Source organism: Serinus canaria, chromosome 20 (genome assembly GCF_022539315.1).
Source record: "Serinus canaria isolate serCan28SL12 chromosome 20, serCan2020, whole genome shotgun sequence".
NCBI classification, from domain to species: Eukaryota; Metazoa; Chordata; class Aves; order Passeriformes; family Fringillidae; genus Serinus; species Serinus canaria.
In genome coordinates this window covers 5749050-5765888 of record NC_066333.1, presented here as the reverse complement: position 1 = coordinate 5765888, position 16839 = coordinate 5749050, and the positions used below count along the sequence as shown (strand labels likewise).

The 16839-nt window shown below is 51.7% G+C and overlaps 2 protein-coding genes across 3 annotated transcripts; both read left to right on the top strand.

Annotated features, from left to right (window-relative positions):
- The first annotated feature begins 525 nt into the window (after positions 1-525).
- PIGT (phosphatidylinositol glycan anchor biosynthesis class T) lies at positions 526-5984 on the top strand. Its single transcript, XM_009093192.4, has 12 exons — positions 526-715; positions 1094-1271; positions 2201-2328; positions 2811-2911; positions 3055-3141; positions 3388-3475; positions 3549-3646; positions 3947-4112; positions 4202-4402; positions 4940-5105; positions 5224-5307; positions 5440-5984. Exons 1-12 carry the CDS (start codon positions 526-528, stop codon positions 5690-5692), a joined length of 1740 nt encoding a protein of 579 aa, XP_009091440.2. The 3' UTR covers positions 5693-5984.
- Positions 5985-8610: 2626 nt separating this feature from the next.
- On the top strand, positions 8611-16495 carry BLCAP (BLCAP apoptosis inducing factor). 2 transcript variants are annotated; one of them, XM_030233279.2, is made up of 2 exons: positions 8611-8851; positions 14879-16495. In XM_030233279.2, exon 2 carries the CDS (start codon positions 14964-14966, stop codon positions 15225-15227), a length of 264 nt encoding a protein of 87 aa, XP_030089139.1. In that variant the 5' UTR covers positions 8611-8851; positions 14879-14963; the 3' UTR covers positions 15228-16495. The 2 variants fall into 2 exon arrangements, with proteins under 2 accessions (XP_030089139.1, XP_018772751.1); XM_018917206.3 differs by lacking the exon at positions 8611-8851 and adding an exon at positions 10970-11627.
- The last annotated feature ends 344 nt before the right edge of the window (positions 16496-16839 follow it).

Here is a 16839-nt window from a genome sequence, read left to right as displayed (position 1 = left end):
CGGGGGAAGGAGACGAGGAGCGAGGGAGAGCCGCCAGCCGCGGGAATGGCTGAGAAGTGGGAGCCACCTGGGGACAGGGACAGTCCTCGCAGCGTCCTGGGGCACCGCCAAGCCCCGCAGGGAACCACCCAAGCTGAGACGACGCCAGGGCCTCCCTGCAGCACCGATTTCAAAGTGGCGGAAGGGAGCGCTCGGAGAGCCGCTCCATCCCCTCTCACACCACCAGAGCTGGCCGCCATCCAGATACCCCTGCGGGTCCTTTCCGTCGCAGAATACTCTGCGGTTCTGTGAGAGCGCTGGGGCTCGCTCCTGGGCTGGGGGCAAGCGCAGGCACAGACGGGCCGGCGTTTCTCCCCGCGGGGCTCCGAGCTCGCTCCGTGCAGCACCTCTGGTGCCAGACCGGGAGAGGCGCGGCCCGGCGCTCACAGCGTCTCCATGGCACCTCCGGAAGCGGCGCCATTGCCAGCGCGGGCGGAAGCGGAAGCGGCGCGGGGCGGGGCGGCGCGGGGCGGGGCGGGCGGTGGGATGGCGGCGGCGGCGTTGCTGCTGCTGCTGCTGGCGGCGGCAGGGCCTGGGCCCGGGCGGGCGGACGCGGTGCGGGAGCGGCGGGATGCGCTGCGGGAGGAGCTGCTGCTGAGCCCGCTGCCCACCGGCGATGTGGCCGCCACCTTCCAGTTCCGCACGCGCTGGGACGCGGACCTGCAGCGGGGCGCAGGTAGGGCGGGCCCGGCCGGGGCGGATCGCGTCGCTATTGGCTGGCCCTGGGGCGGACCGCGCTGCTATTGGCTGGGGCGGTGCGCAGGGGCGGTGCTATCGCGGAGGGACCACGCGACGTAATGGTTTGCCTCTAGGGATGACGTAACGGTCGCGGGTGACGTCAGAGGCGGGGTGAGGTGAGCAGGGACAGGGCAGAGAGAGGCTGTGGGGACGGAGCAGTGACATCACACGGGGGGGCTCGGGGCCGTGACGCAATCAGGCCATGTGTGATGGCGCAAGCAGAGGCAGTGTCGGTGATGTCATGTTGGGGCAGGCCCTGTAGTGATGTCGGGGAAGGGATCGGGGTTAGGAGGGCAGAGACTGACGCTGCCCACAGTCTCTCACTACAGGCTTTTCCCGAAGGCGCTGGGGCGACTGGTGGCAGCGCTGGGCGTGCGGGAGCTGCACCTCGCGCTCACCCAGGGCTTCTGGCGCACCCGCTACTGGGGGCAGCCGCCCCTCCAGGCACCCGCTGGCGCTGAGCTCTGGGTCTGGTTCCAGCCCACGGTCACCGAGTAGGTACCCCAGCCATGGATCTGTCCCTCTGGGTCCCCTCTGTGGCCACTGCTTCCAGGAGCTGTTGTTTGTCTCTCCTGAGGCAGCCACGGTGTGTGAGTGGGCCTCCTGGGTTGAAAAATGTCTTCTGGAAAGAGGAGCCCAGGAGTAGCTCTAGAAAACCCACAGAACATACCCCATCTGCTCACATGACAGGATGTGGTGCTGAGGGCAAATCCTTGTTCATTAAATGCCCGAGTAATTCCCCTGTGGGCTCTGTGATGACAAGCACTTAATGATGGCACAGAGAGAAATAACACTGATCTAACCAAGCAGTGGATGTGTGTGTCATTGAGGGAAAGCAGCATGGGGGATGAGGGTTCAGAGTGCATTGCAGGACCCCTTGCTGCGCTAATACAGTGGGGCTATATCTTGGCCTCTCATCCATGACTCACTTCCTTTGACTCCCATCCAATACCTGTCACCATCCCCCTTAGCACACCAGCCCTGTTCAAGCTGCAGCAGCCCTGTGGGGACTTACAGAGCTCTCTTCTCCCTGCAAGTGTCCCATCCCTTGTCTGCTGGTCAGGTCAGCTTTTGGAGCTGCACCAAGGCATTGCTTTGGGCCTCACAGCCCCTTCCCCATTTACACACATTCTGCTCCCTGCTCCCCTGGCCTCTCTCCCACATACCAACTGTGCCCACTGCCATGTCCCTTGACTGTGTGATGCCTGTGTGTCCCTGCTGTGTGTCCCTCAAATCTGATGTGTCAGAATAAAATACCAAGAGAGCTGGAGAATGCCAGCCCAGCAGTCTCTCTGCACACTCCATGCAGCTTCAGTAACCTGATATGGTCACCCCACTGTATTTTCTGAATGTTACTGACTTAACACTTGTTGTTTCAAGGATTTGAGCTGCTGAGTAATCTCTGGTGTCTGTTCTCACACAGTGTTGACAAAGCCTGGAAAGAACTGAGTAATATCCTTTCGGGAATATTCTGTGCTTCTCTCAACTTCATTGACTCGACCAACACAGTGATTCCAACAGCATCCTTCAAACCCCTGGGTTTAGCCAATGGTGAGCCTGGCTCTGCTCTCTCACTCTTGCCTCACACTTTAGTTCTGCCCTGTGCCACTGCCAGAATTCCAGGTGCAAGTCCTGCAACAACTCTGGGTCTGGGTGTGTACAACAGCATCTGTTAACCTTTCCTGGGAAGGATTTCCTCTCCCTACAAACAAGGCTTGGATTTAAACAGAGCAAACTCACAAGTAAGGGCCTGATGATCCCAGGCCCTTACTTGTCTCTATGAAAAGTGTTTTATGAAACAGTGAGGACTACAGGATTTAAGGCACTCACAAAAAAAAAAAGATCTGCTAGGATGTATCCTTACCCATTCTTTCCAATCACTCTGAACAGTGGGATCTACTTCTGGTGGAGTTCATGGCATTTCAGGCATGCTGTGAGGCTGGTGGGATGTGGGGTACACTGGGGGTGGAACACTGCTGCTGTGCTCATGGCTGTAGCAATCCCAGCCTGCTCTCCTCTCTCTCCCTGCCCAGGGACAGATCACCATCTCCTGCGTTATGCTGTCCTGCCCCGGGAAGTCGTCTGCACAGAGAACCTCACCCCTTGGAAGAAGCTTCTGCCATGTGGCTCAAAGGTAAAGACAAGTCCTGCTGCCCAGTTGGGCCACTCCTGATGGAGCTGGGCTCCCAGCAGCAGTCTGGGAGCATGCACTGGGAAGTTCCCTCAGTGGGAGCAGAGGACAGGGCAGGGGCTGAGTTTCTCCTTTGTTCCCTGCAGGCCGGGCTGGCTGTGCTGCTGAAGGCTGAGCGCCTGTTCCACAGCAGCTACCACTCTCAGGCAGTGCACATCCGCCCCATCTGCAGGGTGAGTCTGGGCTCAGCTCCCTTCCTGAGCTCCCCAAGAGAAAATCCAAAACCCCCTTGTCACAATCTAAGGTATCACACTGGTTTGCCCAGCTACCCTGTGATGGGTTCCTGTATCTAATAGAGCAGTCATCCTGCCTGTTTGGTAACCCCAATGGAAATCTTGCAGTCCTGGTGGAGGTCCAGCTCCATCCTGGTGTCCTCCCCCTCCAGAAGGTGTGATCAGAGCTGCTTGTCTCTTGTCCAGGATGCCTCCTGCCTGGCTGTGTCCTGGGAGCTCAGACAGACCCTCACTGTGGTCTTTGACTTCTTTTCCAGTGGCCAAGGAAAGAAAGGTAAGCGGGGTGGCTGTGCTCGAGTGCTCCCAGCCTGCAGCACTTGACCTGCCCCTGACCTTGCTTCCCACAGACTGGTCCCTCTTTAAGATGTTCTCTCGCACACTGACTGACACGTGTCCTCTGGCATCGCAGAGCAAAGTCTATGTTGACATTTCCCCTAAGAACAAGGTAAGCTCATGGGCCAGAAAGCATGCCCTGCTCCCTCAGTTTAACCACTTCATGTGGCTCTGAAGCATCCTCACCTCCATCCTCTGCATGACCTGGCCTCTCAGGGGCTAACACGGGGAGGTGATTTCCTTGCTCTGAGCAGGGCTGATGGGATGAGCCTGGTGGTGTTAGCAAGAGCACAGAGCTGGCTGTTGGGTGGCAAAGCTCAGGGCTACCTGGATGGACTTTTTCCAGTGCTGCCAGTTTCTTCCAGGGGCAGCATGTAAGTTTTTCCTTTCATGGTCCATTTGCTTTTCTCAGGAAAAGGAGCTACTGGAAGTGTCCCCCCCTCCAACATCAGTACACGAAGCTGTTGTCCAGGGAGACAGGAAAACCTATGCTGTCTATGACCTGCTGAGCCCCTCGCTCTTCAACACATCTCGCAGCCTCAATGTGCAGCTGAAGTGGAAGCGGCCCCAAGACAGCTGTGAGTGAGCAGAACTTCACTTCATCTGCACCCCTGGCTAGGGCTCCAGGGCTGAAAATCACCCCACTGCTGTCCTTCCTCTTCCACAGCTGAAATGCCCATTCCCACACTCCATGCTCACCGTTACGTGGGGGGGTACGGGCTGCAGACCGGGGAGATCTGCACCCTCATCTACAATACCCACCCATACCGAGCCTTCCCCGTGATCCTGCTGGAGACTGTGCCCTGGTACCTGCGCCTCTACGTGCACACCCTGACCATCATCACCAAAGGGAAGGAAAACAAGCCCAGTGAGTGAACCCTCCAAGCAGCACATGCCATCTGATTCCCTTGGCAAGAGCAGCTCATTCTAAGGATGCTTTAGTCCCTCCCTCAGGTCCCAGTGTTCACTGGGAAACTGGATTGTGAAACAAAACTTTTTAGGATGTTTTTCTAGCCCCAAGTTCAGTGCTCACAGCAGATGAGACCATTAAGTCTGTTTTATTTATAAGAGGCACATGGATAGTGTTTCATAATCCAATAAGTGTTTAAACCAACATGAATTAATTTTTGTAGCACAGGAAGCTCAATTTAAAACTGATGATTGGGTTTTATTTTGCATTTATACCTTTTCTTATGAATACCTGACTATCATGGGTCAGTAGCTTTAAAGACCAGCTAAATTTAGCTTTAACACATGCTTTTTGCTATGGGTGCATCTTCACTTCCCCAGAAAACCTCTCTCAGGGCAGTGGAAGCAGGAGCACCCACTTCATGGGAGATGTCCAGGGAATGTGAGATGGGACAAGGTTCCCCTGGTGCCATTGTGGAAATCTCTTTGGGGTTAGGTTACATCCACTACCAGCCAGCCCAGGACCGGAGACGGCCTCACCTCTTGGAAATGCTGATCCAGCTGCCAGCCAACTCTGTCACCAAGATCACAATCCAGTTTGAGAGGGCCTTACTGAAGTGGACAGAGTACCCACCTGACCCCAATCATGGCTTTTATGTTGGGTAATGAAATTCCTCAGCTCCTCATCCCTTTCTGGGCTTTTCATGGGACTTTCTCCCCAGGTTTCTGGAGATGTCTTTGGTGCCAGGGCTGATGCTGGTGTGTTCTCTGTGCCCTTAGTTCATCTGTGCTCAGTGCCCTGGTGCCCAGTGTCACTGCAATGAAGGACATGGATGTGGAGCAGAGCCCTCTCTTCACCTCACTGTGAGTGTGCTTGTTCTGGGGAGCAGGGCTGTGCCACAACCTGCAGGCTGTGGCTGCTCTCATCCTCTCTGGTGAGCACAAAGCACTGGTCCTGTGCAGGCTGACCCTGCCTTTCCTTCTTCCACTCTCCAGGTTTCCTTCCTCTGATGGCTCCAGCTATTTTGTGCGCCTGTACACAGAGCCGCTGCTGGTGAACCTGCCAACACCAGACTTCAGCATGCCCTACAACGTCATCTGCCTCACCTGCACCGTGGTGGCCGTGTGCTACGGCTCCTTCTACAACCTGCTGACCAGAACGTTCCACGTGGAGGAGCCCAGCCGGGGTGGGCTGGCCAAGCGACTGGCCAACGTCATCCGAAAATTCAGGGGGGTGCCCCCACTCTGAGAGGAGCCAGGGCAGCCAGCACTGCCTGCAGGGCTCTCTGGGGAGACACACAGCAGAGTACTGCTACCTCTTGTCTTGCTGGAAGCAGCTTGTTCTGTTTTGCTGCCAGGAATTCTCTTTGGGATCCAATAAGCTGAGAGATCACTTCCATTGCTAAGATGGGAAATGGCTCTAAGCCCATTGACTACTGAACTGCACTGCTGTGGGACTGGGAAAAGTAAAAGACTTCTGTTGGGAAAGGTGTGACTTACATGCTGGGAATGGTGCTGGAAGTAAACTGGGGTGTTTTGTACGTTTGTGCTGCTCGTGGTTGGTTTTGCTTTCTCAGCTTATGGGCAGAGTTGACCCTCTAAGACTGTGAGCTGCCAAGTCTGTAGCACACTGCCTGGGTCAGCTGGGATTTGATGCAGGCAGGACCAGGCAAGGGGGTTTGATCTGCAGAAAAGAGAGGGATTCATCTGCTCTAACATCTCATCTTTCACAATTGCCTTGTTTCACACATATGTGTCCTGTCACACTTGGCCACATTGGAGCCAGTGTGCAAATTAATTGTTGGGCACAGGGTATGTCTGCCCCCTCACAAACAGCAAAGGTTTATTTTCTTTCACAGGAAAAAGCTGCTCTTGCTCACAACTTCTCTTTGCAGTATTTTGAAACCCTCCACCTGCTCACCCCTCTGCCTCAGCACAGGATTCTCCTGTGTACCCACAGTGTCCCTGCAGCTTTGGGAGCTTTGGCTCAGCAGACCCCAAGTGCTTAGCTGCAGCCAGCCCTGGGCTGGGAATGTAGGAACACTGGCACCACTGTGCTCCTCAGTTATTTTCTCAAAATACAGATTACCACCTTGTGGTTCACCCAGAGCAGTGGGAGGTCAGTGGTGGTGGTGCTTGGCCTCTGACAGTTCTGCTTTCAGGGCTACGCCCTTCCCATTTCAGATGTGGCTTTTGTGATTGCAACAGACACTGCTTACAACCAGCTAAACAAAGGACAGGGACATCACTGGAAGAAATACTCCACAGAACCAAAGCAGAGCACAGCCAGAGGTCCTTTAAAAGCTTCTGCTTGGACAGAAAGGCCACAAAAACCCCATGGCATCCTGTTCTGCAGAGAACAAGCTGTTCCCACTAGCCTGGGATTACTTTTCCCTTCCATGCCAGAGATGCTTTTTACTCTGCAGCTCCTTACAGATCCACTCCACTGGATGGCTCCATGCAGCCTGCAGAGCCTGCTGAAATACAAGTTTTGGATGATCCCTCTCTATTCCTGCCTGCTGAAAAAGGTGCCACAGGGCTGGGAGTCCACAGCCCAGCCAGCCAGGCTTCAAGTGCAAAATGGAATTTCTTTATAGAAAGCTGGAACTACAACCAAAACCCAAGCAAACACAGTTCCCACAACAGTCTTAAGCATGAGGGTCCGCATTACAATTTGCATAATAATTTGGAGACCTCAAGTTGTATCAGTTGGATCCAGTATCAGTCCTGCAGACTGCAACCAGCAGCATCTGCTGGAGCAGCTCAGAGCAGCCCAGTTCCCTGGGTGAAGCCTGCTTGCTGCTGGTGTTGGGTGGGATCCTGAAAGTCCCCTGAGTGCCATAGGAATCATAGCTGGCATCCTAGTGGTTATTTTTACTAGGAACCATCAGAGCTGGCAGCCAAAGGCTTTAGGGCCATTCCTATGCAGTGCCACAAACCAGGAATTTTAAACACTCCATAAAAGGTCAGCCCAGAATAATGGCAGATCAGAGGGAAACTGTCCCAGGCTGGATACACGCTTGTAGGGCCATTGGGAGAGCAGATCTTATCATAACTATCAAAATGCACAAGCCAGCCAAGTGGAAAACTGTGGGAAATGTGGGTGGCCCTGCAACTGTGGCTGGGTGGGTTTTAACTGGTGGTGAAAATGCCAAATCTTGGTCTTTGGGGTTTTTGGTTTTGTTTTTCTTGGGCTGTTTTTCTTCTTTCCTTGGGTTACTCAGTACAGGAGAGACATGGAGCTCCCCGAGGCGAGTCCAGGGGAGGGCTGTGAAGATGGCATCTCTCTTACAAGGAAAAGCTGAGGGAGCTGGGGCTGTTTAGGCTGGAGGAGAGACGACAGAGAGGGGAGCTTATCAATGCCTATGAGCAGCTGCAGGGAGGGTGTTCTGAGGATGGAGCCAGGGTGCTGAACAATGGGATGAGGTAACAGGAACACTGGAAGTTCCACCTGGACATGAAGAACCTTACTGCATGGGTGACTGGAACAGGCTGCACTGAGATATTCCCGTGCCCCTGGACACGATGATCCAGAGCACAGCACTCGAGGGGACCCAGCAGAGCAGGGGGCTGGAGGGATGGCCAGGAGGGATGGCCTGCACTGCTCCCTGCCCAGCCCCACTGTCCTCTGTGGCTCTGAGGCAGCACAGCACAAGGTGCAATGGAGCATGCAAACACAATGGAATAATAACCATGGAATATTCTGAGTTGGAAGGGATCCCTCAGGATCCTCAAATCCAGCTCCTGGCCCTGCTCATGACACCCCAGGAATCCCACCCTGTGCCTGAGAGCAGTGTCCTAACGCTTCTAGAACTCAGACAGGCTCAGGGCTGTGACCACTGCCCTGGGGATCCTGTTCCAGTGTCCGACTACCCTGTGGGTGAAAATCCTTTCCTAATATCCAGCCTAACCCTGCCCTGACCCAGCTTCAGGCCATTCCCTCGGCTCCTGTCACTGCTCATGAAAGCCAAGAGATCGGAGCTTGCCCCTCGTGAGGAAGCTGTAAGCAGCGCTGACGTCTCCCCCTCAGCCTCCTCTTCTCCAGGCCGAACAGCCCAAGCGCGGCTCATTACAAAAACCCACAAACACAAAAATCTTTTCCCAAAACGCGAATCCGGCCGAGGTCGGCTCCCAGCGCCGCCCTCCGGTGCGCAGGCGCAGCGCCGTCCGCGCAGGCGCAGCACCCGCCGCGCTCCGCTCCCACCGCGCGGGGCTGCCCGGACCCGCCTGAGGAGCGGCCGCTGCCCGCGCCCCCACCCCGCCGGCCGAGCAGCAGCAGCGCCCGCGGCCGGCAGCGCTCCCGGGGACAGCCGCCTGGGGAGCGCCGCGTGCCCCGGCTCCCGGGAGGCCTCTCCCTCCTTCCTCAGGGCGGCCCCGGGATGGCGGCGTGAGGCGGCGGCGCCGCGCGGTGAGTACGGGCCGGGGAGCGGCCGGGGCCCAGCGGTGGGGCTGGCGGAGCGGGGGAGCGCTGCGAGCTCCGGGGGTCGGGCGGGGGAAAGGGAGAAGGTTTCCCCCCGCTGAGGAGCCCCGCGCTCGTAGCCCTGCGTGCGCCGGGATGGAAAAGGCTTCAACCGACCCCGAGCTCGGTGCCAGCATGGAAATAACAGCACTGCGTGTGCCCTCCCCTCCCTTCCTGCTGCTCTCGGCCACGAGCCTCTCGTAGCTCTCGTTAGCGCCTTCGGAAAGGAAACCCCGGCCCGTTCCTCCCCAGGATAGCGCAGTGCTCTGACAAGCTTTTGTCCAGGCAGCTGGACTGGGATGGGCCCTGTGAGTCCCTTCCAACCCGGGGTATTCTGTGATAGTCTGTGAGTACAGACTGTTGTGTCTAGCCAGGCATCCTCCCCGAGCACCCTTACGTGCTTTGAGCCAGCTACAAAGTGAGTTTACAAGCTGTTCTGTCATACCAGCATTGCTCAGGATATCCCAAACATGCAAGTGCAAGAAAAGAGGAAAAACAAGCTCTTAGATGCAGTCCACAGCTTGCCGAACTCTCTCATACTTCCCTGGTACTGAAACATCTCAGTGGACCTTGCAAGTACTGTTATACTGTCATAGTGCAGTAACCTTTGTCTTTCCAAACTGTAGGAGGTTATAACTCCTCATAGCTGCCAAAACAGCATTTTTACCTTTCCTCATCTGTGATGCAGAAATCTCACTCTTATCAGGCTGTATTTGGACCTCTGAAGCCTGCTGAGATGCAGAAAACTCACCCTTATCAGACTGTATTTGGACCTCTGAAGCCTGCTAAAGGCACAAAAGGTAGAGAAGAGGTCCAAATTAAAACTACTTTTCTCAGGGAACTTGGAATTAACCTGGAAGTTGTGATCTTGGCAGTTAAACAAAGGCAGAAGGTGGGAATGAGGACCTCTGAAAATTAATGAATTGGCACAAATAGAAGTAGTAAGACTTCAGATGACAGCTGTGACTGCTCTCTTCCCATCAAAGAACTGGCTGACTTAAGCTTCTGCTCCTCTGATTCCTGATGATTTCCAGGCCCATTCCAAGCTCTCTGACAAAAACAATTAGTTTTAGTTTTGATCTCTCCTCTGCCTTCCTGTTCCTGGGTGGAGAAGGATTCACCTGGTGCTGTTAGGGCATTGCATTCCAGATGGAGTGGGCACTGCCTCTGGACAAAAGCTCATCCATCCCCCGCAGCAATGGAGCTTAGAGGGCAGCTTTGGAAGTGGTGACAAGAGTGGCTCAACAGAGAGCCTCCACTTTTCACCAAGTGAGTTGCTTTGGCTTGTGTCTAGCTTGAGAAACCAGAATACTAACCCCAAGGCTTGGTTAGTAAAGGATTTGTTGCTCTTTTTGGAAGCTGTTGTGATTACATTGCACCATTTCTGAGTCTACATCAAGTGTCCAAGGCATGATCTAAGACTAGAGTAAGGCCTTTGCCAAAAAGTATAGACTCACTCTTTCCAGCTGAGTCATACCAGCAGATAAAGCTTTTAAAAAAAAATTGAATATAAGTGGCAAGGCTAAAAAAAACCCTAGAGAAGTTAATCCTGCTGCAAATAGGTCTTAAAGTTTGAGCAGTTATGGTTCTTGGGTTTACGACAGAGGGTTGGCATCTGGGTAGCTGGTCTGCTGTTGCTTTTCTTAGCTGAACTCTTCAAACTTGTCACTTGATAGTTCTTCACCTCTCTTTTTGTCCCAGTGCTTTAGATGTTGTGTATTTTTCAGCAGCTGTTTTGGGTGCTGTGTGACACGCTGGCAGTGTGAAGCACTGCCCACACACATCAGTTAGTATTTCTGACAGGGTTTTTGATTAAAACAATTTTAAGCAGACAGGTGAGCATTGTAGGTAAGAAACACATCCCTAAGGCTTCCTCTTCAGTTTATGTGCACTGGATAACTTGAGAGACTTTTATCCAACCAGTGTGGCTTTTCATCACAAGCAGAGTCTTCAGCTTTTGGGAAAGGGGGAGGATGATACCAGCACGCCCCAATAAAAAGGTTACTCAGTGTTTTATTGCAGACCTTTTAGCTCTCAGCCTGGGAGACTCTTTCTGTAGCATCTGCTGGGGGAGTTCTGTGTGGACAGCACTGGCTTAAAGGCTGCCTTTGTAAGGGCTGAACAAGCTTACCCTTCAAGTGCTTAGGGAAAGCTGACTGATTATTCTTCCCTTCCAGGGTAAATGGACTGTCAAAGAATTCAAATGTTCTTGAGAAAGGTACAGACTTGGTGTTGACATACTGATGTGCCAAACCTGTGGTGTAGGAACACCTCTCAGTGTGTTAATTGCTGAGTTAGTCTGTAGAATATGAAGGAACAGCTTGCTAGCTCCTCAGATGGATTTATTCCAAAACGTGACTGATCCATTGCAAAGCAGTGCTCTGTGCTACTCACTCTAGACCTGTCGTAACTGAGATTTTGTTTCTGCTTGGGAAAGGTCTGCTGCTGCCTTTGCACTGGAATTCCAAAATCCTCCACACAAACATACACCAGTAGGACCTGACTGTTTTTGGGAGGGAAGATGACAGCAGGGAGGGCTGGCAGTGCAATGGAAGCCAGCTAATAAGCAGGTGGAAAAGTGCTGGGGCTTGCTTATTAAGGAGGTGTGCAGGGAACCTCCCCTGGCTGCTTCTCTGCCTGCAGGAGCTAGCAGGAGGAGGCTCTGGCAGCAGGTGGAGATCAGACTGGGCCACAGTGGGAGCATCACCAGCTCTGCTGCTGAGAGGTCTGGAGTGAGTTCAAGTGGTTCCAAGAGTGGTGAAAGGTGGAAGTGGAAAGGAGCTGTCAAGTAAACATGAGTGGCCATCAAATCAGGTGACATGAGGAGCAGCACAGGAGCAGGTTTGGGGATAGTGGGACACGGGGCTGGCTGAGGCAGGAGGTGAGTCAGGCAGGGGAGAACAAGAGCAACTGGCTGAGGAAAACAGGATGCAATTGTGAAACCAGTTCTGTTGGGTGACAGGTTATTATTTGCTCTGGAACATGGTAATCTTTGGCTTGGGTTGTGAGGAGGGGACAAAGACAACAAGGCAGGAATCTTTAATTTGCAAATTTTACCTTGCTTGAGAAACCAGGCAAAACCAAATACTGTTGTGGCTTCTAGAAGGATCTGCCTGTCCTGGGCATAAAGGAGAACGTTCCCTGCTCAGTAAAGAGCTGATAGCAGGAGGTGATGTTTCTCTTGGATCGATAGAGTGTAAAGAGAACTCAGTCTCACTGCCAGCTGTACAGAGAATCTCTAGTGAAGAGCATGTATCTTACTAGTAGAAAGTCCCTTGAGGGAGACAGAGCTGTAGCAGCCTCCTGTAGTAAGTACTTGGTCTAGGATCAGCTGTGGGATACAGCAGAGGGTCCTCAGCCTTTAACTGGTTGGTAGTGAAGGGACTCCTGAGAATAAAAGCAAACTTACTACAGATACAAAGAGCAGCTGTTTGAATGGCTGCATTTGGCAGAAATCCAAGAGGTTTGCAGGTTGAAGGGCACTGGCATTGAAATTCATAGTAAGAATAACTACTATTAAATGGTTCTTAATTCTTCAGTGGTTGCATTGATTGCTACAAGCAACTGGTTCTTGCAGGAAATAGTAATATTTAAAAATTAGTAACTTGTTGTGAGATGGCTTTGTGTTTGTAGGAACTGCTTAAGTAAAGCTTAGACACTTAAATCAACTCAGTATTTAGAATGTTATTGTTAAAAGCATTGTAGGAGCGAGGAGGCAGGACCATGAAGTACAAAGTGTAGCTACAACACAAATCATAATTATTTTCTAGCTGTAGTCAGTTGTAAAGTTTGGGGCTAAAGGCTCAGTAGTGACATATGACCGTGTTAAAGCTGAGAGATTTGTGACATTAATTCTGAAAAATTCTAGTTCTTTGTTTCAGCCTTTTGCTACTTAACAGACACATTCTTTACCCATTTCTTTACTCTAGAGACAAAAAACCCAAAGCAAAGTAGGCACTTTAAACTAAAGTTTTGAGAACAGCTGACACAAATTGCCACAGAAGTCAAACTGATGCAATTTAGGGCTGGATCTAGCAAAAACATAACATGGTGTTTAGGCAATGATTTTTAATGCTTGGTGTTTGGAGCACTTGTGAGAAAAAATTGCAGGAAACTTCAAGAAGGGAGCATTTCAGGAGGGTTAAAGCAGCTGCAGATCATTGATTTAGTGCAAATTTGCTGCATTCAATGCAATCTGAACTGAAAACTTGTGTGGTGGGGTTTAATTACCTTCCTGTTCAAATATTTGTTGTTAGATTTTTTCCTCTCCATTCTTCCCCTTAAAAAAAAGTTCTCTAGTACTTCTGTGGTATTGTTTACTCCAGAGACAAGTGAGCAATTCACAAAGGCAAGCAGACAGCATGTTTTGTTATGAAGTGAGTAATAGCTAATTCCAGTTTACAGATGGGGGAAAAGGCTTGGGACTAGACTTGCCCTTAAAGATGCAAGTGAGTGACCTGCCTAAAACAGGACTAACATTGGGAGCATTATTCCTGTGACTTGGCTTTATCTGTATTGCAGCATAAAATAACTTTTTCCGTACTTGCTGGCTACTGAACTGTAGCTTAGTTTTACTAATTGAACTCCAGCTGCTCTCTCTGCTGGAGAGCACTTCCTTGCAGGAGCACCAGCACAATGTACTTTCCTCACATAATGTTTGTGCTGGTGGAGATGTTGGCCTGAATTTTCCTCCTAACATTAAAGTAAAATAGGTTGTGCTGCTCAGGATGGCAGCATTTCCTGCTGCTGACAGCAGAGCCCCTTGCTACCTGCAAGACAAGTCTGACCTCAGTGTTCTTTTTGGAAGAGAACCTCGTGTGGTTTTCTCTTGGCTTTTCTCTGCAATCCCTCATTCTCCCTTCCTTTGCCAGGAAATCCCTTCTCCTGCCAACAGGAGCCAGTGGAATGTGCTGTTTGTTTACATTCTCACTCCTTCATCCTACTAACCTTCCCACCCCCTAGCTGTAATCCTAACAGGCTCGGCTGAGCCCTTCATCCTTCTGAGGGAGCACTTCTCCATTGAGTAATTGCAGATACAAGGCTTTCTGCAAGGAGCTGTCCCCACCAGCCTCTTCTTGCTGGGGATGAGGCATTTGTTATTTTTAAAGCCATTTGAAATTCTTGAAGGGGTTTGTAGTGCTTCAAAGGAAAAAACAAAAGCACACAATGTCATTGAGATGGTTGCTAAAGGTAGGAGTAGGTTTTCTGGACTTGTAGCGTGCTGCCATCCCTGCCTAGGAAAGCCCTTAAAGCCCAATTTTCAGAGAGTTTTATAATAATCCAAGTGAGGAAATCCTGTGTTTACAGCACTTAATGGAAATTGCCATTTTGAGCCTGTCCCCCCGTTTGATCTAGTCACATATTTCATTTTATCTGACTTCAGCTGTTTGGCAAGGATTATAAATCTTTAAGCTGGGACTGTCCTCCCCTTTGTTTCACAGCCAGGATGCTTCTAGGGCTTTCCTGGGTACCTTGATGTGTAGCTGGCCTGGTGCTGTCCTGCTGGAACACTTTATTGTTGTGTGCAGAAAAATTCCTTACATGAATGCTTCCTTAACACTTCTCTGTAGCACCAAATGATGATTACCCTTCAATTGCATTTCTTTATATCATCACTCAAGCCTTTGGATTGTCTTGGATCAATATGTGTAGGGAAGGCTGTGGCAGCTTGTTTCCCATTTCCACCTCTCCCTTTTTGTTCCTGCATGGTCCTAAAAGGGTCTAATTTGTTAGCCTGGATAAAGGTCTGAGGAGCAGAGCATGCAGGATACACTTCTATACCAGCATTAGGTGATCCTGTCCCCAGCTGAGTGGTTCAGAAAGCTTTCCACCAGCTCCCAAGACACAATGGAATTTAGTGCTGGGAGTTCAACCATCAGCATATGATGCTTGGGAGTAAATGAAGCTTTAGAAGAATGTCAGTTGATTTTTTTCCCTGCATTTTGCTGAGAGTCTGACATTTCCTCCTCCCTACAGAGCACCCTGCCCTCTGGAGGAGTTGCTGGAGCCTGTTCTGGAGCACATCTGACTGCTACTGCCAACGAGGCCCCAGCCAGCCACCATGTACTGCCTTCAGTGGTTGCTACCTGTCCTGCTCATACCCAAGCCCCTCAACCCAGCGTTGTGGTTCAGTCACTCGATGTTCATGGGATTCTACCTGCTCAGTTTTCTCCTGGAACGGAAACCTTGCACAATTTGTGCCTTGGTCTTCCTGGCAGCTCTATTCCTCATCTGCTACAGCTGCTGGGGGAACTGCTTCTTGTATCACTGCACAGGATCCCAGTTGCCAGAATCAGCTCACGATCCCAGCATAGTGGGCACCTAGAAAATCATAATCTTCCAGTCTGCTGAGGGCTCTTGTTTTGCTTTTTAAAAAAGGGGTGGGGCTGGGGAGGAGGTGGGTGTTGGGTGTGGGACTGGAGTAAGGATAACCTATTTCCTGTAACTGTGCGTGGACTGGAGTGGCAAATTCTTCCCACTCTGCCTGTGAAATCGACTCGTTTACTGTGTGAACTCTGGCAGCACCACCTGCTTTTTTAGGAGCAGAAGTCTTTCTTTTTCTTTCCCGTATCACCGGGAACAGACACCAGCCCTCTCAACTGAGAACTGCTGGAAGCCTGAGCTGCTGGCCCCTGCCCAGCTGGGAGTGCTGGAGTTGTGTGTCACTTGTCTGCATTAGGCCATGGGGGTCTAATTCAGGGCTCTTGGCCCACTGATCCTGCTTGAATAGCTACAAGATTCTCTCAGTCTCTCTTTATGGGGAGCCAGCCTTCCCACCTTGCTGATCAAGGGCGAGTGCCACAGCTCACAAATGGACTTGGCCAGAAGCTGCAGGAGCCAGAGGCAGTTGAGTCATCTCCTCCTGCTCAGCCTGCCAAAGAGATGTGTGCACTGCCCAAGTGCTTTCTGAACTTGTTGCTCCGAGATCCCAGCCTGAAAGCCTCAGTTATGCTGCTGCTTTTATAAAGCCAGACAGGCAGTAGAGACTTTCTCTTCCCCTCCTCCTACATGTCCTGGGTTTACCAAGGTATTGACCATTGGGAGAAAGAACCAGCATGCTGCAAGACACAGGGTTTTGGAAGCCACTGTGAACTTTACCCTACAAAACTCATGCTAGCCCGAAAGGCTGAGTGTGAGCAGTGCAGGAGAGGATCCATGAGGTGGAGGCAAGGCTTGGAGCAGTAAATGCTTCAGCCATTTTCAGAGATAATCGTTTTGGGCCAGAGGTGACAGAAGGTGCTGGTGCTACTGACCAGAGAAGGGCAGAGGCTGGAAAAATGCCTGGTATCTCCAGCTTCCCTGGCAGAAGGATGTCAAGAATCCAGGGTGATGGTGGGTCGGGCCTACAGCCTGGGGCAAAGGTTGGTTTGTGAGAAGCCTTAGAGGTTAGCACAAAACACTTACCTCTAAACTTTGAAGGTTTCCCTCCCCTTTGCCATCTGTTTGTCTTTCCTTCAGTCTTCTGGTGGAGAGCAGCAGAAGTGGCTGTTGTTGTCCTGAGGCAGTTCAAGCTATGAGGTTGTGAAACTTCCAGAGTATTGTTTGTTCATTGCACAGCTGTTCAAAATGTTTAATAAAGCTTTATAAACTTTGGTCTATGGCCTCCTGCCCAGCATGATGCATTGGCTGCTCATTGTGGATGCCTTAGCCCAGCAATCACGTGTCCCTGCATTGTTCTGTTCCCAGCACAGCAACCCCCAGCAGTCCCCAGCAAGAGGCAGAGCCTGTTTGCCCTGTAGCTCCCAGTACTGACTCTTCTTGACTGTTTGGGCTGATTGGGAGCCAGACTGGCAATTCTTAAACAGCCTCATCACAAACAGAAGCACTTCTGTGTCGCGTGTGTTTCTGCACTTTCGTGACAGATTCCCCTTTTTCTTGCTGCTTAGGAAATTAAACCCCCGAGCTGTGTCCTGGAAGCCACTAATCCCCAGCAACAG

What these genes read in the sequence shown, in the direction of transcription:
- PIGT (XM_009093192.4), top strand. Translation starts at nt 526, where the DNA reads ATGGCGGCGGCGGCGTTGCTGCTGCTGCTGCTGGCGGCGGCAGGGCCT. An exon ending in AATCATGGCTTTTATGTTGG is followed by an intron (nt 5,106 to 5,223) that starts GTAATGAAATTC and finishes CTGTGCCCTTAG; the next exon opens with TTCATCTGTGCTCAGTGCCC. An exon ending in AGCCCTCTCTTCACCTCACT is followed by an intron (nt 5,308 to 5,439) that starts GTGAGTGTGCTT and finishes TCCACTCTCCAG; the next exon opens with GTTTCCTTCCTCTGATGGCT.
- BLCAP (XM_030233279.2), top strand. Translation starts at nt 14,964, where the DNA reads ATGTACTGCCTTCAGTGGTTGCTACCTGTCCTGCTCATACCCAAGCCC.